We start from the raw sequence: 22,901 nt of genomic DNA, 5'->3' as shown, positions 1-22,901 counted from the left end.
CTGAGAGGTAATATTACAGCTTTATAGGATTCTAGTCAGACCCCACTTGGAGTACTCTGCTCTATTTTGGTTGCCTCACTACAGGAAGGATGTGGAAAGCATAGAAAGGGTGCAGAGGAGATTTACAAGGATGTTGCCCCGATTGGGGAGCATGCCTTATGAGAATAGATTGAGTGAGCGGACGTTTCTCCTTGGAACGACGGAGGATAAGAGATAACCTGATAGAGGTGTATATGATGATGAGAGGCATCGATCGTGTGGATAGTCAGATGCTTTTTCCCAGGGCTGAAATGGTTAACACAAGAGGGCACAGATTTAAGGTGCTTGGAAGTAGGTACAAAGGAGAAGTCAGGGGTAAGTGTTTTTACACAGAGAGTGGTGAGTGCGTGGAATGGGCTGCCGGTGACAGTGGTGGAGGCGGATACGATAGGGTCTCTTAAGAGACTCCTGTATTGTGTTGTAGGTTTTCTATGTTTCTATGTTTCTTACCTGATGGTAGTAGCAAGAATGGGGAGGGGGGTGCACGGTAGCAGAGTGGTTATCACAGTGCCTTACAGTACCAGAAACCCGGATTCAGTTCCTGCCGTTGTCAGGTGTCTAAGGTTTCCCTTTGACTGTATGAGTTTCTTTCGAGTACTCTGGTTTCTTGCAAGTGTGAGGTATTGCGCTTTGGAAGGACAAACCAAGATAGAACATACAAGGTAGGGCACTGAGGAGTGCAGTAGAACGGAGGGATCTGGGAATACAGATACGAAATTCCCTAAAAGTGGTGTCACAGGTAGATAGGGTCGTAAAGAGAGCTTTTGGTACATTGGCCTTTATAAATCAAAGTATTGAGTGTAGCCCTCTGGAAAGCCTCAGGCTCGCTCAGCTCGCTTCCGTCTGGGGGGAGCAGCCTTCGGCCCCGCCAAACTGTAATCAAGTGTAATCAAGTTTATGTAGATGCTGCATGTTGTGTCCCCTGTGTAACATCAGTACCCAGAAATAACATTCAGTCCACGATGTGCGGTTAAACGAGTAAGATTTTATATTTAAGTATGGGGTTAGTAGAGAACCAAAGAAAAGGAAAACAAATAAAAGGCATCAATAATCTCATAAAATGTCCAGTGCACAAATGTTGGAGCTCACGGATTCCCTGTCGCTGATCCTCCTTCGCTCATCGTCGACCCCTGGGCTCCCGCCCTGAGCCCAGGCTCAGCGGGTCCGGCAACCGGCTCCTCAAGGCACGTCTTCTCTCTTCATCCTCCTCACACCTTCTCTCCAAAGCCCGCGCAACTAACAGCTTTCACACAGACAGAAAGAATAATATCTATCCCAATTGGTTAACAAATGAATACAATTCCTGTTATCACTAATTATAACCCAAACATACTGCTATAGAGAACCACTGTCTCAGCAGTTAACAGTACAGAGAAGCCATTTTATTCACCTTAGCAGTAACATAAAAGAAGAAACTCTTACATAAGTATAAGAGTTGGAATGTTGGAATGTTATGGTGAGGTTGTATAAGGCATTGGTGAGGCCGTATTTGGAGTATTGTGTACAGTTTTGGTACCAAATTACAGGAAGGATATTAATAAGGTTGAAAGAGTGCAGAGAAGGTTTACAAGGATGTTGCTGGGACTTGAGAAACTGAGTTACAGAGAAGGGTTGAATAGGTTAGGACTTTATTCCCTGGAGCGTAGAAGAATGAGGGGAGATTTGATAGAGGTATATAAAATTATGATGGGTATACATAGAGTGAATACACGCAGGCTTTTTCCACTGAGGCTAGGGGAGAAAAAAACCAGAGGACATGGTTTAAGGGTGAAGGGGGAAAAGTTTAAAAGGAACATAGGGGGAGGTTTCTTCACACAGAGAGTGGTGGGGGTGTGGAATGAGCTGCCAGATGAAGTGGTAAATGCGGGTTCATTTTTAACATTTAAGAAAAACTTGGACAGGTACATGATGAGAGGTGTATGGAGGGATATGGTCCAGGTGCAGGTCAGTGGGACAAGGCTGAAAACTGGTTTGGCACAGCCAAGAAGGGCCAAAAGGCCTGTTTCTGTGCTGTAATGTTCTATGGTTCTATGGTTCCCATGGTCCAAAGACATACTGGATGGTAGATTAACTGGTCATTGTAAATTGGCCTGTGATTAGGCTAGGGTTAAATTGTGGGTTACAGGGCAGCACAGCAATAGAGAGTATGGCCTGTGTGGTACATCTCCTGTCCATCAATGCCTCCCCTCTTCCTTATCTTCATAGACGATGCCTCTTGTCAGTGTCAACCAGGAGGATCAGTTATATGTGTGGTGATGGTACGTCGTGTCACATCCATTTCCATGATTCCCCTCTGTCGTAATGTAGATCAATGTAGGAGCCAGAACTTCCAGTGACACAACAAGGGTGATCACCACAGAGCTTGTCCTTTAGCCCTCATTGCATCCATGTTCACAGACCTCCCCACGGTCGAACCACTGCCCTGACATATTCAGCTGAACCAAACTTAATGCTACAAATAAACCTTTCCTTTGACTAACTCATTTCCTTGAGTTATGTCATCAATCTGAAAATTTGAACCTCTTTTTCCCTCTGCGGAAGCTAACGGACCCTCTGAGAATATCGCTGTTTTCAGCAGTACCCACAAAGTGCTGGAGGAACTGGGGGCCTCTGCCAAAAACATCGACTGTTATTCCCCTTTACAGATGCTATTTGACCCATTCAGTACATCCAGAATTTTGTGAGCATTGATCTGCATTTCCAGCATCGGCATAATCTCCTGTGTTGACGATGTTTTAATTTATTTGCCTGTTACAAGATAATAACCCCAACTGAAAGGTCCACACCCATGGTGAGTCCAGATCTATGTAGAGAGGGTCAATAACTTTAAATTCCTTGGCAAATATCAGAGGACTTGTTCAACAACTAGCACATAAGTGGCTTCACAAAGAAGGCACAACAGCACCTTTACTTTCTTGGAAGTTTGCATGTCACCAAAGGTAAAGGAACCCTTAGGAAGCAGTGAACGTTATACGATAGAATTCACCCTGCAGTTTGAGAGGGAGAAGCTAAAATCAGATGTATTATTATTACAGTGGAGTAAAGGGGATTACGTGGACATGTGGCCAAGTGGTTAAGATTGGACTAGCGGCCTGAAGGTTGTGAGTTCGAGCCCCAGCCGAGGGAACATGTTGTGTCCTTGAGCAAGGCACTTCATCACACATTGCTCTGCGACGACACTGGTGCCAAGCTGCATGGGTCCTAATGCCCTTCCCTTGTACAACATTGGTGTCGTGAAGAGGGGCGACTTGCAGCATGGGCAACTGCTGGTCTTCCGTACAACCTTGCCCAGGCCTGCGCCCTGGAGAGTGAAGACTTTCCAGACGCAGATCCATGGTCTCACAAGACTAACGGCTGCCTTTACTTTAAAGGGGATTGCAGAGGCATGACTGAGGAGCTAGCAAAAGTTGTTTAGAAGGGGATACTAGCACGGATGATGGCAGACCAGCAATAGCTGGAGTTCTGGGAGTTATTCAGAAGGCACAGGATAGATTCATTATTCTACGGGGAAGATGAGGCAGCCATGACTGACAAGAGAAGTCTAAGAAAGCATAAAAGCACAAGAGAGGGTATATAATATCACAAAAAATAATGGGAATCTTCAGGATTGGGAAGCTTTTAAAAAGCTTTAGAAGGCAACTGAAAGAACAATGAGAGAAAAGATGGAATATGAAGATAAAGCTAGCCAATAACAGAGGATGCCAACGGATTTTTCAGATATAAAGAGTAAAGGACAGGAAAGAGAGAGAGGTGCTTGGGAAACTGAAATGTCTGATGGTAGATAAGTCACCTAGATCAGATGGTCTACATTTTCAGGTTCTCAGAGAGGTAGCTAAAGAGATTGTGGAGGAATTAGTAATGATCTTTCAAAAATTCCTAGATTCTGGAATGGTTTCAGAGGACTAGAAAATAGCTAATGTTGCTCAACTTTTAACATAGAAACATAGAATCACAGAAAACCTACAGCACAATACAAGCCCTTTGGCCCACAAAGCTGTGCCAAACATGTCCCAACCTTAGAAACACCTAGGCTTACCCATAGCCTTCTATTTGTCTAAGGAGGGAGGGTGGTAAATAAAATAAATAAAGGCATCCGTTAGTCTTGCGAGACCATGGATCTGCGCCTGGAAAGTCTTCATTCTCCAGGGCACAGGCCTGGGAAAGGTTGTACAGAAGACCAACAGTTGCCCATGCTGCAAGTCGCCCCTCTCCATGACACCAATATTGTCCAATGGAAGGGCATTAGGACCCATACAGCTTGGCACCAGTGTCATCGCAGAGCAATGTGTGATTAAGTGCCTTGCTCAAGGACACAACACGTTCCCTCGGCTGGGGCTCGAACTCACGACCTTCAGGCAGCTAGTCCAATGCCTTAACCACTTGGCCACGTGCCCACGTGTCTAAGGAGGGAGGGTGGTAAGAGACAGAAAATTATAGGCCAATTAGCCTCACCTTAATGGTTGTGAAGATGTTTGAGCCAGTTATTAAGGATGATGTTTCAGGATACTTGGAGGCACATGATAAGGAGGAAATCTTAAAAGGATCTAATCTTTTCTTAAGAGGAAATCTTGCTGAAAAATTTATTGGACTCTTTGAGGAAATAGCAAGCAGGATAGACAAAGGAGAGTCAATGGATATAGTTACTTAGATTTCAAAAGACCTTTGATAAGGTGCTGTATATGAGGCTGTTAAACAAGATAAGGAGCCCATAATGTTATACGAAAGATACGAGGATAGATGGAGCATTGGCTGACTGGCAGGGAGAAAGAGTGGGAATAAAGGGGGTCTTTTTCTGGTTGGCTTAATGAGACTAGTGGTGTTCCACAGGAGCTGGTTTTGGGACAACTTCTTGAGTGGAACTGATGGCTTTGTGGCCAAGTTTGTGGATGATAAAAAAGATAAGTGGAGGGGCAAATAGTCATGAGGAAACAGAAAATCTGCAGAAGGACTTAGACAGATTAGGAGATTGGGCAAAGAAGTGGGAGATGGAATATAGCATAGGGAAGTGTATGCTCATGAACTTTGGAGGTAGAAGGAAGAAAGGCATAGACTATTTTCTGAACAGGAAAAATTTCAAAAATCAGAAGCCCAAAGGGTTAGGGTTAGGGGTAGGGTTAGGGTTAGATTGAGAATATGCAGGCAGTGGGCAAATCAGCCCTCTTGTGCTTCTTGATCTCCTCACTTGAGATTCAATTTCACGCAACCCTGCCACTTTGATCTGGCCCACGCCTTCATTAACCAGGTCCAACATTTGCCTTTCCTGGATCTTGTCCCTCCTGAGAAAGGTAATTGGGTTTGTGGGGGTGTGGCCAGGGTTAGTCGGGATGTGCCTAGGGTTTGTAGGGGTGTGGCCAGGGATAATCGGGATGTGCCGAGGGTTTGTGGGGGTGTGTGCTCCCTTGGACTTTAGGATTAGGTTTGAGTGTTGGGCTTGTGGATGTATATGTGTGACTGGGAGAGGTCAGGTTGCGGAGTTTTGAGTGGTGAGGTACTAGGGTTAGGGTTAGGGCTAGGGTTAGGGTTAGGGTGAGGGCTAGGGTTAGGGTTAGGGTTAGGGTGAGGGCTAGGGCTAGAGCTAGGGGTAGGGTTAGGGTTAGGATGCAAGTATGCGGGCAGTGGGCAAAATATCCCTCTAGTGTTTGTGGATCTCGTACTGGAGATGCAGTATCACTTTACCCTGCCACTTTGTTTTTGGCCCACGTCATCATCATCTCGGTCCCCAACTTTCCTTTACTGGGATCTTCCTCCTCTTCAACCTCCATTCTGGAGTTTAAGTTACAATAGTGGAGTTATTGCCTATGGATAGTGTTTTGGATTTGGGGTCTTTTTTATAGGGACTGTGTGCTGTGATTTGGGGGTTGTGCGGTAGCTAATTGAGGGGTGTTGTGGGGAGGGACATGCCCGGGGGTAGAGTTAGGTAATGGGGATTGAGGATTCACGGCGAAGGGAGGTGGCGTGGTGTGGCAATTGGCATTGCGGGGGTGGGCGTATCCCCTGCAGTAGGGGGGAGGGCTGAAATAGGAGCCTTGCTGCTGGTGATATTGGGCGAATTTGGCCTCTTGATGGGGTAAGGGCTTGGGTTTATGGGGGTGTGTAGCAGGGTTGGAGATGTTCGGTTTAGGGGTAGGATAAAGGACTGTTATATAAGCCCTTTAGTGTGGTGTGATTTGGGTTATTTGGGGTGCTGTCTGGTTTAGTTGGGGTGCGCCGTCCCTTGGAAATTAGGGTTAGGGTTAGGGTCAGGGCTGGGGTTAGGATGCGAGTATGCGGGCAGTGGGAATTTGGCCCCTTGCTGGGGTGAGGGTTTGGGTTTATGGGGGTGTGTAGCAGGGTTGGAGGTGTTAGGTTTACTGGTAGGGCAAAGGACTATTATATAATCCCTTTAGTGTGGTGTGGTTTGGGTTATTTGGGGTGCTGTCCAGTTTAGTTGGGGTGCCCAGTCCATTGGAAATTAGGTTTAGGGTTTAATTGGGGTGTGTGGTCCTCCGGATGTTAGGATTAGGTTGGGGGGGCCCGCTGGGCAGCGGGAGGTATAACCGGTGATGTGGGGTGAGTTTGCCCCTCTGGTGAGAAGAGGATCTGTGTTTATGGGGTGTAAAGATGTTAGGTTTCAGGGCAGGGTCATGTGCTGGGGATGTACTCTTCCCCGTGGGGGAAGCTGGGAAGTAGGGGCAAGTGCTGTGTCTGGATTAAATCGGTCGTTACGCGTCTGTTCTTCCTAGTGGTTATCTCCTGTAGCGTTATAATTCCTAATTTTATTCCTCTCTACTTGGAGAATTAGGTTCTGTTCTGGGTCCTAGTTGTTAGGCTCTATTTCCAAAGTAAGACGAACCTTTCCTATTTAATGGTCCCCTGTCTTAACTTGTTTCAGGGTGGGTGACTGAAGGGGATCTTCCCCTTCTTCCCTACTCTAATTTTCTCAATTTTTTAAAAATTACGGGGTGCAATGTTGGCCCTTCGGTGAGTACATTTTATGTTGCTGGCCTGGTTTCTTAGGCCTCGTTTAGGCCGTTTGGGGAATGCGTCTGTAGTCTTTCAATCCATCTCCTCTCTGCTCTTTTTCTTTGGAGGTTTGACCAGTTTATGTTGGTTTCCAGGCCCAGGATTGCTAAGGAGTACATTCCATGCTCCAGGAAGTGCCTACTAACTGGTCTGTTTTGGTTTCCTTTTGTGATATTACTGAGGTGTCCTGTGAGTCTGGTTCTCAAGCTGTTGCCTGTCTCCCCTATGTATATGATATGGCATTGTTTACACTGGATTGCATATACTACATTCTTTTGTTCGCAAGTTATCCTCTGCTCTATCTCAGCCCACTTTCCTGTAGCTCTGTTGTGTTTGCTTTTTGAAATTCTGATGTATATGCACGCCCTGCGGTCTCCCACCTCGCAGTTTGGCGCTGTTCGTACTTTGGTACTGACTAGTATGCCTTTTAAGTTTCTACCTTTTTTGAAGGCTGAAACTATAGTGTATTGTCCCAGTGTCCCCCCTTTCTCCTTTAGATTTTCAAAGTGTGTTTTGACTGTCTTGTGGATATTCACTGCCATTCCACTGTATACTGTTATCAAGGGTAGTTTCTGTGTTGTGTTGTCCCGTGGTCGGGGATTTGTGATACTTTTTAAAAAGTCAGATTTGATGTGTCTGAGCCTCCGTCTGCTGTAGCCCCTGTGTCTAAGTGCAGAGAAAAGGATAGTAGTGGCTTGGTGGAAGTCCTCTGCCCTGGTGCAAATGCGATGAAACCGGGTCAGCTGTCCTTTGACAATGCCTCTAAAGGTGTGTTTGGGATGGTGGCTCCCGGTGTGTAGGAGGGTGTGTGTGTCTATGGTTTTAAAGAATACTTTGGTGGCTAGTTTCTGGCTGCTGTTTTCTGGTGCTAGTTTAAATAGCGTAGTGTCCAGGAAATCAATTTTCTCCCTATTTGTTGTGGCCTTAACCTTAATGGATGGATGATGAGTGTTTACGATTTGAATAAGTTCCTCTAATTCTACCTCTGAGTGTGTCCACACTCCCCAGATGTCATCCAGGTATCTATAGAGGCACATGGGTTTTTTGGGACACTTTGGATAAACTGACTTGATGAACCTGTGGACTTCATTGCCACAGGTAGCTGTGGAGGCAAGCTATTGGGTATATCTAAAGCAGAGGTAGCACAGGTAGCTGTGGAGGCAAGCTATTGGGTATATCTAAAGCAGAGGTAGCACAGGTAGCTGTGGAGGCAAGCTATTGGGTATATCTAAAGCAGAGGTAGCACAGGTAGCTGTGGAGGCAAGCTATTGGGTATATCTAAAGCAGAGGTAGCACAGGTAGCTGTGGAGGCAAGCTATTGGGTATATCTAAAGCAGAGGTAGCACAGGTAGCTGTGGAGGCAAGCTATTGGGTATATCTAAAGCAGAGGTTGACAGATAGAAACATAGAAAATAGGAGGAGTAGGCCATTCGGCCCTTCGAGCCTGCACTGCCATTCAGTACGATCATGGCTGATCATCCAACTCAGAACCCTATACCTGCCTTCTCTCCATACCCCCTGATCCCTTTAGCCCCAAGGGCCATATCTAACTCCCTCTTAAATATAGCCAATGAACTGGCCTCAACTGTTTCCTGTGGCAGAGAATTCCACAGATTCACCACTCTCTGTGTGAAGAAGTTGTTCCTCATCTCGGTCCTAAAAAGCTTCCCCTTTATCCTCAAACTGTGACCCCTCGTTCTGGACTTCCCCAACATGGGGAACAATCTTCCTGCATCTAGCCTGTCCAATCCCTTTAGAATTTTATACATTTCAATCAGATCCCCCCTCAATCTTCTAAATTCCAGTGAGTATAAGCCTAGTCCATCCAGTCTTTCATCATATGAAAGTCCTGCCATCCCAGGAATCAATCTGGTGAAGCTTCTTTGTACCCCCTCTATGGCAAGAATGTCTTTCCTCAGATTAGGGGACCAAAACTGCACACAATACTCCAGGTGTGATCTCACCAAGGCCTTGTACAACTGCAGTAGTACCTCCCTGCTCCTGTACTCGAATCCTCTTGCTATGAATGCCAGCATACGATTCGCCTTTTTCACCGCCTGCTGTACCTGCATGCCCACTTTCAATGACTGGTGTACAATGACACCCAGGTCTCCTTGCCCCTCCCCTTTTCCTAATAGGCCACCATTCAGATAATAATCTGTTTTCCTGTTCTTGCCACCAAAGTGGATAACCTCACATTTATTCACATTAAATTGCATCTGCCATGAATTTGCCCACTCACCTAACCTATCCAAGTCACCCTGCATCCTCTTAGCATCCTCCTCACAGCTAACACTGCCTCCCAACTTCGTGTCATCCGCAAACTTGGAGATGCTGCATTTAATTCCCTCATCTAAGTCATTAATATACATTGTAAACAACTGGGGTCCCAGCACTGAGCCTTGCGGTACCCCACTAGTCACCGCCTGCCATTCTGAAAAGGTCCCATTTATTCCCACTCTTTGCTTCCTGTCTGCCAATCAATTCTCTATCCACATCAATACCATACCCCCAATACAGTGTGCTTTAAGTTTGCACACTAATCTCCTGTGTGGGACCTTGTCAAAAGCCTTTTGAAAATCCAAATATACCACATCCACTGGTTCTTTCTGATCCACTCTACTAGTTACATCCTAAAAAATTCTATGAGATTCGTCAGACATGATTTTCCTTTCACAAATCCATGCTGACTTTGTCCGATGATTTCACCACTTTCCAAATGTGCTGTTATCACATCTTTGATAACTGACTCTAGCATTTTCCCCACCACCGATGTCAGGCTTACTGGTCTGTAATTCCCCGGTTTCTCTCTCTCTCCTTTTTTAAAAACTGGGGTTACATTAGCCACCCTCCAATCCTCAGGAACTAATCCAGAATCTAACGAGTTTTGAAAAATTATCACTAATGCATCCACTATTTCTTGGGCTACTTCCTTAAGCACTCTGGGATGCAGACCATCTGGCCCTGGGGATTTATCTGCCTTCAATTTACCTAACACCACTTCCCTACTAACATGTATTTCCCTCAGTTCCTCCATCTCACTAGACCCTCGGTCCCCTACTATTTCCAGAAGATTATTTATGTCCTCCTTAGTGAAGACAGAACCAAAGTAGTTATTCAATTGGTCTGCCATGTCCTTGTTCCCCATGATCAATTCACCTGTTTCTGACTGTAAGGGACCTACATCTGTCTTAACCAATCTTTTTCTTTTCACATATCTATAAAAGCTTTTACAGTCAGTTTTTATGTTCCCTGCCAGCTTTCTCTCATAATCTTTTTTCCCTTTCCTAGTTAAGCCCTTTGTCCTCCTCTGCTGGATTCTGAATTTCTCCCAGTCCTCAGGTGTGCCACTTTTTCTGGATAATTTGTATGTTTCTTCTTTGGAATTGATACTATCCCTAATTTCTCTTGTCAGCCACGGGTGCACTACCTTCCCTAGTTTATTCTTTTGCCAAACTGGGATGAACAATTGTTGTAGTTCATCCATGCGATCTTTAAATGTTTGCCATTGCATATCCACCGTCAACCCTTTAAGTAACATTTGCCAATCTATCTTAGCTAATTCACATCTCATACCTTCAAAGTTACCCTTCTTTAAGTTCGGAACCTTTGTTTCTGAATTAACTATATCACTCTCCATCTTAATGAAGAATTCCACCGTATTATGGTCACTCTTACCCGAGGGGCCTCGCACGATAAGATTGCTAACTAACCCTTCCTCATTGCTCAATACCCAGTCCAGAATGGCCAGCTCCCTAGCTGGTTCCTCAACATGTTGGTTCAGAAAACTATCCCGCATACATTCCAAGAAACCCTCTTCCTCAGTACCCTTACCAATTTGGTTCACCCAATCTATATGTAGATTGAAGTCACCCATTATAACTGATTCTTGATCAGAAAGTGTTGAAGGTTATGATTAGAGGCAGGAGATTGGGATTGGGAAAGATAATAAATCAGCTTTGATGGAATAGCGGAGCAAACCTGATGGTCCAAATGGCCTTATTCTGCTCCATGTCTTATGGTCAAAATGCCTCCTGTATTGAGGACATATTCAAGAAGCAGTGCCTTAAGAAGGCAGCACCTATCATTAAGGATCCTCACCATCCGGGACATGGCCTCTTCTCATTACTACCAACAGGGAGGAGGTAGACAAACCTGAAGTCTTACACTCAATGACTCAAAAACAGCATCCTCCACTCCACCATCAGACTTTCAAATAACCCTATGTACACTAACACATCATTCCTTTATGCACCATTTAGTTATTTTTGCAAATGTTATGTCTTTAGATTGAAGTGCTGCTGCCAAACAATAAATTTTACGTCATGTAAATCAATGATAAAAATCTAATTCCTGGTCCCCAAAGAAACAGCCCTTCCACGTGACTGTACTATATTCTCATTGTAATTCTACCAGCAGACACTCAAAGGACTGCAATTTACTGTATCCTACAATCCTTTCTAAACTAATTTATTTCCTGAAAAGAATCCCCAATTGTCTCTTCAAGCCTGCCACATCTTATCAATGCTTTCCTTCTCTCCTTATGACATAGAGCTACAGGACAGACAATTTAATTTACATTCAAAGCAGGTGCAAGTTGACTCTGAAACTAAAAAGAAATAAAAGTTTCTGTAAGTAATATTTCGTTCAATTTCTTTACTTCCCTTAGCACTTTTCAGAATCCCCCAAAAATCTACCTTTCTGTCTTCTTCATTAACTTGCAACTGCAAGGAAAGTAATTTTCATCCTCTGGTCAACGTGGCACTGAGTTGCTGTCTCCGCTGAGGTCATGGCTCAGATTGAGTTGTGTTTTAATTGTATTTCAGATTTATAGGGATGGTAAGGGACAGAGAGGGAGTTAGGATTAGGGACATGGATGTGGTGTGCCCTCCTGTGTATCATAGAAACAGAAAACATATGGCACAATACAGGCCCTTTGCCCCACAAAGCTGTGCCAAACGTGTCCCTATCTTAGAACTACCTAGGCTTTACCCATAGCCCTCTATTTTTCTAAGCTGCATGTAGCCATCCAGGAGTTTCTTAAGAGACCCTATCATTTCGGTCTCCACCACTGCTGCCGGCAACTCATTCCACTCACTCACTCACTCAAGAGTTTCTGGGAATAGTTCACCAGGCACTGGATAGATATGTCCCACAGAGGAAGAAGTTTTCAAATGGCAGGGGTAGGCAACTGTGGCTGACAAAGGAAGTTAAGGACTGCATATAAGTTGGATGATCGGGAAGCTTTTAAAATCCAACAAAAAGCAACTAAAAAACTATAAGAAGCAAAAAGATGAAATATGAGGGCAGACTAGCCAATAATATAAAGCAGGATACTAAAAGTTTTTTCAATTATATAAAGAGTAAAAGGGAGGTGAGAGTTGATATTGGACCACTGGAAAATGATGCTGGTGAGGTAGTCATGGGGGACAAAGAAAAGGCAGATGAACTAAATGGGTACTTTGCATCTACCTTCACTGTGGAAGACACTGGCAGCATTCCATAGGTCTGTGAGTGCCAGGGAGCAGAAGTGAGTGCCAATGTTATTATGAAGGAAGAAGTGCGAAGTAAACTCTAAGGTCTTAAGATGTATAAGTCACCTGGACCAGATGGACTACATCCCAGAGTCCTGAGGGAGGGTGCTGAAGAGATAATGGATGCATTGGTTATGATCTTTCAAGAAGCACTTGACTCTGGCATGGTCCCAGAGGACTGGAAGATTGCAAATGTCTCTCCACTCTTTAAGAAGGAAGGCAAAAGAAAAAAAAAATATTGGCCAGTTAGCCTGACCTCAGTGGTTGGGAAAATGTTAGAGCCTATTGTTAAGGATGAGGTTTCGACCTATTTGGAGACTAATGATAAAATAAGTCAAAGTCAGCATGATTTCTTTTAAGGGAAATCTTGCCTGACAATTCTGCTAGAGTTCTTTGAGAAAGTAACAAGCAGAGTGGACAAAGGGAAGGCAGTGGCTGCCATTTACTTGGATTTTCAGAAGGCATTTGATAAGGTGCCACACATGAGGCTGCTTAACAAGATAAAATCTTATGACGTACAGGAAAGATACTGGCATGGATACTAGAATGGCTGACAAGCACGAGGCAGAACTGGGAATAAATGGAGCCTTTTCTGGTTGGCTGCCAGTGATTAGTGGTGTTCCTAAAGGGTCAGTATTGGCACTGCTCCTTTTTACATTGTTTGTCAATGACTTAGATAATGGAATTCATGGCTTTGTGGCAAAGTTTGTGGATGATACAAATATAGGTGAGGGGTAGATAGTGCTGAAGAAGCAATGTGATTGCAGCAGGACTTAGACAAATTGGAAGAACGAGCAAAAAAGTGGCAGATGGATACAGTGTTGGGAAATGTATGATAATACATTTTGGTTGAAGGAACAATAGTACGGACTACTATCTAAATGGGGTGAAGCTTCATACATCAGAGGTGCAGAGGGACTTGGGAGTCCTCAAGCAAGAATCCGAGAAGGTTAATCTATAGGTTGAGTCTGTAGTAAAGAAGGCAAATGCAATCTTGGCATTTATTTGAAAGGGAATAGAATATAAAAGCAAGGAGATAATGCTGAGCCTACTTAAGAGTATTGTCAACAGTTTTGGGTCCCATCTCAGAAAAGATGTGTTGTCATTGGAGAGAGCCCAGAGATAGATCATGAGAATGATTCCAGGAATGAAGGGGTTAACAAATGAGGAGCATTCGGCAGCTTTGGGCCTGTGCTCACTGGAACTCAGAAGAACGTGAGGGCATCTTATTGAAACCTATCAAATGTTGAAGGACTAGATTGGGTGAATATAGAAAAATGTTTCCTATGGTGGGGCTATCCAGAACTAGGGGGCACAGTCTCAAAATTGAGGGGTGACCCTTTAGAACAGAGGTAAGGAGTAATTTTTTTTTAGCCAGAGTCATAAATCTGTGGAATGCTCTGTCACAGACTGTTGTGGAAGCCAAGTCCGTGGGTATATTTAAGGCTCAAGTTGATGACTTCCTGATTGGTCAGGGCATCAAAGGATATGGCAAGAAGGCAGGTGAATGGGGTTGAGTGGGATCCGGGATCAGCCATGATGGAATGGCAGAGTAGAGTCAATGGGCTAAATGAACTAATTCTGCTCCTATTTCTTATATTGCATAATTTCTCTGATATTAAATGGGGCTATTGATACTACTTATCTATTTTTAGTTAGTGATACAGTGCAGCCATCAATCCATGCCCCCTTGCAAACCTGATTAATCCTAACTTAATCACGTGACAATTTACAATGACCCGGTAGGTCTTTGGTCTGTGGGAGGAAACTGGAGGACCTGGAGAAAACTCACACAATCCATGGGGAGGATTTACCCATCATGCAGAGACTTACAGAACAGCACCAAATGCCACGCTACTGGTGGCACCCGACAAACGTCAAAATTTTCACAAACAATTGTCTCTAGAGTTTACAGAAAAAGGTGCAAAAAATAACAATCATCCAGTGAGCAGCAGCTCTGTGGCCCAGAATGCCTTGTTAATGAGAGTCAGAGGAGAATGGCTAGGCTGGTGCAAGCTGACAAGAAGGCAACAGTAAATTAAATAACTTGTTACAACCATACTGTGCAGAGAGCATCTCTGAATGCATGATATGTCAAATTTGATGTGAATGGGCTACAGCAGCAGAAAACCATGAACATGCACTCAGTGGGCACTTTAATAGGTACAGGAGATACCCAGTAATATGCCTACGGAGTAAATTTTATTTAAGATGGAGTTGGATATAATTTAGCAACAAAGATTGCTAATATACAAAAATAATGAGAAAATAGCAAAAACAGGATAATTAATGTCAGGTAAATAACAGAACATGGTATTATACTATAGGATTGATTTTGTGTCTCATCCATTAAGTATGCATTAGGAATTTGCATGCCCACTACTTTCTGAAAATTGAAAATTGTTGAATAGAATGTTTAGGAGCAGATACTGTTCCGTAACTCAAAAATGCCAGAGGAACTCTGCAGGTTTAGCAGCATATGTGGAGTGGAACAAACAATCAATGTATTGGACAGAGACCATTCATCAGGACCGGAAAAGAAGGGAGAAGCCAGAATAAAAATATGGTGGGGGAGGAAGGGGAAGTGATGGTGTACAAGTTAGCAGGTGATAGGTGCGACCAGGTTTTTGGGGGTGGAGGGAATGAAGTGAGAAGCTGTGAGGTGATAGGTGGAAAAGGGAACGGGCCAAAGAAGAAATCCACTCACCTCCTTATCCTGGCTTCATACCCCTTCCTTTCCACACCTGATGAATGGTCTTGGCCGAAGATGTCAACTGTTTATTTCTCTCTGTAGATGCTGTCTGACCTGCTGAGTTCCTCCAGCATTTTGTGTGTTACTGCAGGATTGCTGAGCACTTTTATTTAATCAAAAACAATCCCTGTGTTTGTGATTTTCATTTTAATATTTTACATTACTCAATGTTCATCCAATACTTTAAGTACATAATAACAGCAATATACAAATTCACTATGAAGTGTTTTGGATTCTTTTTTAAAATATTAGATCTTTATTGACAAGGGTCAAGGTTAATTGGCGCTGCCATTTTGTTTTTAATGTTGACCTCAACACTCAAATCGAGAGTTAAGTGATTTATATGACAAACCAAAATGCTTTATTTCTTTAAATCATGGAACACTACAGCACAGAAACAGTCCCTTCGATCCTTCTAGTCCGTGCAGTAATCTGCCTAGTCCCAACAAGCTGCATCTGACCAAAGCCTCTCTTATGCCTCCCATCAATGTATCTATCCAAATTTTTAAGTGTTGAAGTTGAGCCTGCATCCAACAGCTCGTTCCACACATTCAGCACTTCATGTTCCCCTTTCATCTTTAGTGAAAGTAGAAGAGTTCTACTCTTCAACCTCAGTGGAAAAAGCCTGCTTACATTTACCCTATCATAATTTTTGTACACCTCTATTAGATCTCCCCTCATTCTCCTACACTCCAGGGAATAAAGTCCTAATCTATTTAACCCTTCCCTCTCACTCAGGTCCTCAAGTCCTGGCAACAACCTTGAAAATTTTCATTTTAATACATTCCTCTGATAAAAATCTATAAAATGTTATTACATTTTTCACAGAGCTAAAGAGTTAAGCTATTTTTGTACAACTTTACAAATTGGTAGTTCGATGTCAGAAAGAATGGTAGAGACATAGAAAACCTACAGCATAATACAGGCCCTTCGGCCCACAAAGCTGTGCTGAACATGTTCTTACCTTAGAATACCTAGGCTTACCCATAGCCCTCTATTTTTCTAAGCTCCATGTACCCATCCAGGAGTCTCTTAAAAGACCCTATCGTATCAGCCTCCACCACCACTGCCGGCAGCCCATTCCACGCACTCACCACTCTCTGCGTAATCTCCTCTGTACCTACTTCCAAGCACCTTAAAACTATGCTCTCTTATGCTAGCCACTTCAGCCCTGGAGCCTCTGCCTATCCACACAATCAATGCCTCTCATTATCTTGTATAATGGTGTTGGTATAGTTCTTGGTGCCACTTCACAAGTGCAATTTTAAGAAAACCCGATACAGTACCATTCAAATATTTGTTTCCAGCATCTGCAGAATCCCGTGCTTTTTTTTAAACCTGTTCTGTTTTTCTCCATTAGCTGAGTATTGACCACACAATAAATGTTGATTGGTTTTATGGCAATACCACACCAGCAGGTTCAGAAACAATTATTACACCTCAACCATCAGTCTCCTGAACCAGCACTGGATAACTTCACTCACTTTAACAACCTAAGGACTCACTTTCAAAGACACTACAATTTACGTTTTGAATACTATTTATTACTTATCTTTTTTGTTGTATTTGCACATTGGTTGCTTTTCTGTCTGTGTGTAGTTTTTTATTGATTCTACTGCGTTTCTTTGTATTTAATGTGAATGCCTGCAGGAAAATTAATCTCACAGTTGTCTACGGTGACATAGATGTACATTGATAATAAATTGAATTTGCCTTTGTAATAATCAGTTTAATGATGATTGATTTTAACTGTTTCCACACAAGCAAGACTGAATTTTGTAAAAGGTGTATGGTACAGCACAAATGGAGGAAGCAGCATTTTTCTTAATTTTACTTTGATGGAAGGAATGAGAGAAAATCACTGCATTCAGTTTGGAACATGTCACAGGATTTTATGTTGCAATATAATATCTGAACACAAACAAAGTTTGCTTTTTAAAATATTTTCCTACAGCAATTCTTGTACATAATTAAAAAATGAAAATACACAATATGGTAAGCTGTAGTCATACTGTACACCTTTTCATCCAGTAGATTGATAGTACCAGCTGATTTACATTATCTAGTTTTAAGGGAACGTAATCCACGATAAAGGGATACGTTAATGACAAAACTAGAGCATTTGTTTATCATTCATATAAGTAATCCATGTTACATTTTCAAAATTAAATAAATCCATTTGAATTATTAACCGCACAATTGTGGCTTTAAACAGAATGCACGATCAATTCAACTTTCTGAACATACTTAACCATGTAAAAGGATCTCGTGCTTTCCCGGCGTACATGATGAATAAACTCTTCTCCGGCTTCCAGCTGAGTATAGGTATCAATACAATATCAATATAAATGGTGGTTATAATCGATAACTTACCCGGCTGGAAGCCCAAGAAGAGCTTATACTTAATGTTATTAAATCTCATTTATGCACAATGGCTTGTATGAAAAGCTCTAGCAAACCAAACTCTGCCAAATTGAACCAGTATCTTTTGTAGTTGTTTGTAATGAATGCATCTACCATAATTATTGGGGCCAGAAATTTTCATATTGCTGAGGAAGGGGGAGGGGTGGGGAGAATTGGGACCCAGCCACTTAATCAGTAGACATGAATGTTATTGAGAAATAAAAATTGGATTTTTACTGCCAAAAGTTTAACATAATTCAACCCAATGCAGCACCAGGCAAGAAGTCTGGTCTCAGAGTTAACATATCATATTCAATTGAAGTTTTAAATTCCTTTTCATCTATATCTACTTACAAGCATATGTACCTTAAGAATTAAATTACATCCTTTTTAAAGAAAAACAGCTTTCATTTGGAATTGAGATCAACCCAACATGAACTGAATATTTTAAAGAAATAATAAGACCCACCCTTTCTCTTGGAAATATCCGAAATGTAAGCAGACCTCTTGATAATTCTGTATTGTCTTTTGGTCTCTAATACAAGTAGGAATAACTGATTATCAACAACGAATATGAAGGTGTATAGTTCTTAAAGCCGTAAGCAACTCAAGATCCACTGTCACTTTGTTCCCAAGCAGTTCAAGATTTGTGCAAATAATGCAATTTATTCTCTATTTCAGAGCACAAGTAACCAGGTTGAAATATGTAGGTATGTTTAAAAAGAATGTAAAGCCTCTCACTGGTCTCCCATCCTTAAATGGTTAATTATCTATACAATAATTGATTGAATACATTCAAGCGTAAAGTATATTTCATGTGACGTAACGTGAACAATAGCATTAAATGTCTTTCTTGCAATGAAACACTGCACTTTATGATATACATGTATAATACTTTAAGGGGAGAAGGGAGGGAGAGATAATGAATAGATTTTGGAATGGTATCTTCAGCTAACAAAGATAGTACATCGTTGATGCACAATTCCAAGTATGTAAACATATGCAATTTAATATTTAAAACTGAAAACTGTACACATTCACCATGTACTGTACAGCTGCTGTCTGTATCATATACCACTTGCAGTTAACACCAATTATTAAGAGCCTCCCCTACACCACTGTTGTTGCAATATTAAGTATCAGCTTCAAGACACCGAGCTCCAAGCCAGGAGGAAATGCTCTTTCCTCCAGGTACTTCAGTAACTTCCAAATCTTACTGTTATATATTCAACTAATATAACTGCAGTGTTGACCATTACATAATTTAAATGTATTTAACCTAATGAAAGGTTAATTGGGAATGTATGCAGAAGAGACAGAAATTTTTCAACAACTTGTTAAAACAGTAATCCAAGCACTGCTCTAAAATACTAATAACAAACTTAAAAGTTTCGAATCCCTAATGTTCATGTATTTTCAGTGGATTTGCCAAAAGGCCCTCCTAGAACAATTTAGTTGGTTATCTGATGTAACAGACAATAAATCCTTGCACGGATTTCTTTACACATTGCCTCAAGATGAGGTAAAATAATTTTTAAGTTCCCCAGTCATTCACTCTCAAGTAACTTTGACCACTTACAATTAAATCACACAATTCCATGAGTACATTAAGAACAGTGTGCACAGCATCCATGTTAGAAAGAGAACAAAAATGATCAGTGCAAACTGAAACCTGGCTGTATTCTTAGCAAAACCACTCTATTTTTATTCAGAATACTGAGATGAAATTGAGAATAAAAGCTTATATAGTTAAATAACTAAATGACACTGCTTATGGTTTGATAAGCAGGCAGGAGATATATCCTATCAACAGCATATTAAGTGCTAGATGCCATGGATGACTGTAGTACACCAAGTAAGGCGCGCCAGATTCCAAGGCTACTATAATACTGGCAAAGGCAAATAACACCGTATAGATACAGTCACCTCATGAGGTGAGCATAAAAGAACTTTTGATCATTTATGTACAAAGTATGCACATGAATAGGGAAGCTGTGGCTGCTTTATTATGTTGAATAGAAGGTCCCACTGTTGTGAATGTGATGCTCAAGTTCCTCAATGGTTAGTCAGATAAAATGTGCACGAAAGAGACTGGAAAGACACCACTTCTGTCAGGCTGTCCCTCGATGTAACCAATCTGTCAACATTAGAAATATAAACATTCAGTATTGAACCAATTGACATTCAGCTGAATACAAGAAAACACTTTTTTACTTAATCTTCACTACGAACGTTAAATCTAAACAAAGTGTTTTTGGCTAGCAATAGTAAGCTTTCACTATTTGCTATCAATTCTTGTCCAACAAGTGATGACCATCAGTTGCTTTGAAGCTTCCTAAATTAAGCAGTGCATAATTTAGCAAGATTCAAATGTAGCTCAAACACAAATTATTTTGTACATAATTAAAAATACTAGAATAATGAGCACTACAGCATAGAAACAGGCTCTTCAACCCATCTAGACCATGCCAAACTGTTATTCTGCCTAGTTCCATCAACCCATACCCCTCCAATCCATGTTCTTAACCAAATTTCTCTCAAATGTTGAACTCAAACTCACATCCACCACTGCTGGCAGACAATTCCACACTCTCACCACTATCTGAGCAAAGTGGATCCCCTTAAATGTTTCCCCTTTCACCCTTAACCCATGACCTCTAGGTCTACTCTCACTCAACCTCGGACTTTGGTCGATATTTTCTCGACAGGTCACACACAATGATTTTTAGTGATCGACCCTTTGCTCCATTCACCAGCTATTACAAGCTGCAAAGTAGCAAGCACAGTTCATGTGGTCCTGAGGCGAAAATTACTAGTTTATTCTTTTTTTTGCCTCTCCTTGGTCTCCTGAACATAGAACATAGAAATTTACAGCACATTACAGACCCTTCGGCCCACAGCGTTGTGCCAACCATGTAACCTACTCTAGAAACTGCCTAGAATTTCCCTAGTGCATAGCCCTCTAATTTTCTAAGCTCCATCTACCTATCTAAGAGGTTCTTAAAATACCCAATTGTATCAGCTTCTAGCCCTCTATTTTTCTAAGCTCCACCTACCTATCGAAAAGGCTCTTAAAATACCCAATTCTATCAGCTTCCACCACTGATTGGCAATGCATTCCGCACACCCACCACTCTCTGTGTGAAAAACTGATATCCCCTTACATCCACTGACATCCCCTTAGTACCTATTTCAAAGCACCTTAAAACTTTGCCCCCTCATGTTAAACATTTCAGCCCTGGGAAAAAGCCTCTGACTATCCACAAGATCAATGCCTCTCATCATTTTATACACCTCTATCAGGTCACCTCTCAGCCATTGCTCCAAGGAGAAAAGGCCAAGTACACTCAACCTATTCTCATAATGAATGCTCTCCAACCCAGGCAACATCCTCGTAAACAACAGGAAGTCTGCAGATGCTGGAAATTCAAGCAACACACATTAAAGTTGCTGGTGAATGCAGCAGGCCAGGCAGCATCTCTAGGAAGAGGTACAGTCAACGTTTCAGGCCGAGACCCTTCGTCAGGACTAACTGAAGGAAGAGTTAGTAAGAGATTTGAAAGTGGGAGGGGGAGGGGGAGATCCAAAATGATAGGAGAAGACAGGAGGGGGAGGGATGGAGCCAAGAGCTGGACAGGTGATTGGCAAAGGGGATATGACAGAACATGGGACAGGAGGTCCGAGGAGAAAGATGGGGGGGAACCCAGAGGATGGGCAAGGGGTATAGTATGGATTCCAGACCTAATCAGTTCCCCTTTACCACCAGTCTGCTCCGTCTAGTGGAATTAGTCCTTACTCTTAATAATTTCTCCTTTGGCTCCTCCCACTTCCTCCAAACTAAAGGTGTAGCTATGGGCACCCGTATGGGTCCTAGCTATGCCTGCCGTTTCGTTGGCTTTGTGGAACAATCTATGTTCCGCACCTGTTCTGGTATCTGTCCCCCACTTTTCTTTCGCTACGTCGACGACTGCATTGGCGCTGCTTCCTGCACGCATGCTGAGCTCGTTGACTTCATTAACTTTGCCTCCAACTTTCACCCTGCCCTCAAGTTTACCTGGTCCATTTCCAACACCTCCCTCCCCTTTCTAGATCTTTCGGTCTCGGTCTCTGTCTCTGGAGACAGTTTATCCACTGATGTCTACTATAAGCCTACTGACTGTCACAGCTATCTGGACTATTCCTCTTCTCACCCTGTCTCTTGCAAAAATGCCATCCCCTTCTCGCAATTCCTCTGTCTCCGCCGCATCTGCTCTCAGGATGAGGCTTTTCATTCCAGGACAAGGGAGATGTCCTCCTTTTTTAAAGAAAGGGGCTTCCCTTCCTTCACCATCAACTCTGCTCTCAAACGCATCCCTCCCATTTCACGCACATCTGCTCTCACCCCATCCTTCCACCACCCCACTAGGAATAGGGTTCCCCTGGTCCTCACCTACCACCCCACCAGCCTCCGGGTCCAACATATTATTCTCCATAACTTTCACCACCCCCAACGGGATCCCACCACTAAGCACATCTTTCCCTCCCCTCCCTCTCTGCTTTCCGCGGGGATCGCTCCCTACGCGACTCCCTTATCCATTCGTCCCCCCCATCCCTCCCCACTGATCTCACTCCTGGCACTTATCCGTGTAAGCGGAACAAGTGCTACACATGCCCTTACACTTCCTCCCTTACCACCATTCAGGGCCCCAAACAGTCCTTCCAGGTGAGGCAACACTTCACCTGTGAGTCGGCTGGGGTGATACACTGCGTCCGGTACTCCCGATGTGGCCTTCTATATATTGGCGAGACCCGACGCAGACTGGGAGATCGCTTTGCTGAACACCTACGCTCTGTCCGCCAGAGAAAGCAGGATCTCCCAGTGGCCACACGTTTTAATTCCACATCCCATTCCCATTCTGACATGTCTATCCACGGCCTCCTCTACTGTAAAGATGAAGCCACACTCAGGTTGGAGGAACAACACCTTATATTCCGTCTGGGTAGCCTTCAACCTGATGGCATGAACATTGACTTCTCTAACTTCCACTAATGCCCCACCTCCCCCTCGTACCCCATCCGTTATTTATCTAAATACACACATTCTTTCTCTCTCTCTCCTTTTTCTCCATCTGTCCCTCTGACTATACCCCTTGCCCATCCTCTGGGTTCCCCCCCCCCCGTCATTCTCCCCG

General features: G+C 43.0%; 1 protein-coding gene across 3 annotated transcripts in view; it reads right to left on the bottom strand.

Annotated features, from left to right (window-relative positions):
- Positions 1-17,031: 17,031 nt before the first annotated feature.
- The window catches only part of LOC140202842 (arf-GAP with SH3 domain, ANK repeat and PH domain-containing protein 1-like), a 531,099-nt gene continuing 525,229 nt past the window's right edge, over positions 17,032-22,901 (bottom strand). For all 3 annotated transcript variants that reach the window (XM_072268282.1, XM_072268281.1, XM_072268284.1), the window contains one exon: positions 17,032-19,867. In XM_072268282.1, the coding sequence (XP_072124383.1) occupies positions 19,793-19,867 (75 nt within the window). In that variant the 3' untranslated portion in view covers positions 17,032-19,792. The remainder of the gene's footprint in view (positions 19,868-22,901) is intronic.

The sequence above is a fragment of the Mobula birostris genome, chromosome 9 (genome assembly GCF_030028105.1).
Source record: "Mobula birostris isolate sMobBir1 chromosome 9, sMobBir1.hap1, whole genome shotgun sequence".
Taxonomy (NCBI): domain Eukaryota; kingdom Metazoa; phylum Chordata; class Chondrichthyes; order Myliobatiformes; family Myliobatidae; genus Mobula; species Mobula birostris.
Note: the sequence above shows the minus strand (reverse complement) of the source record. Positions and strands in the feature narration are given on the sequence as shown.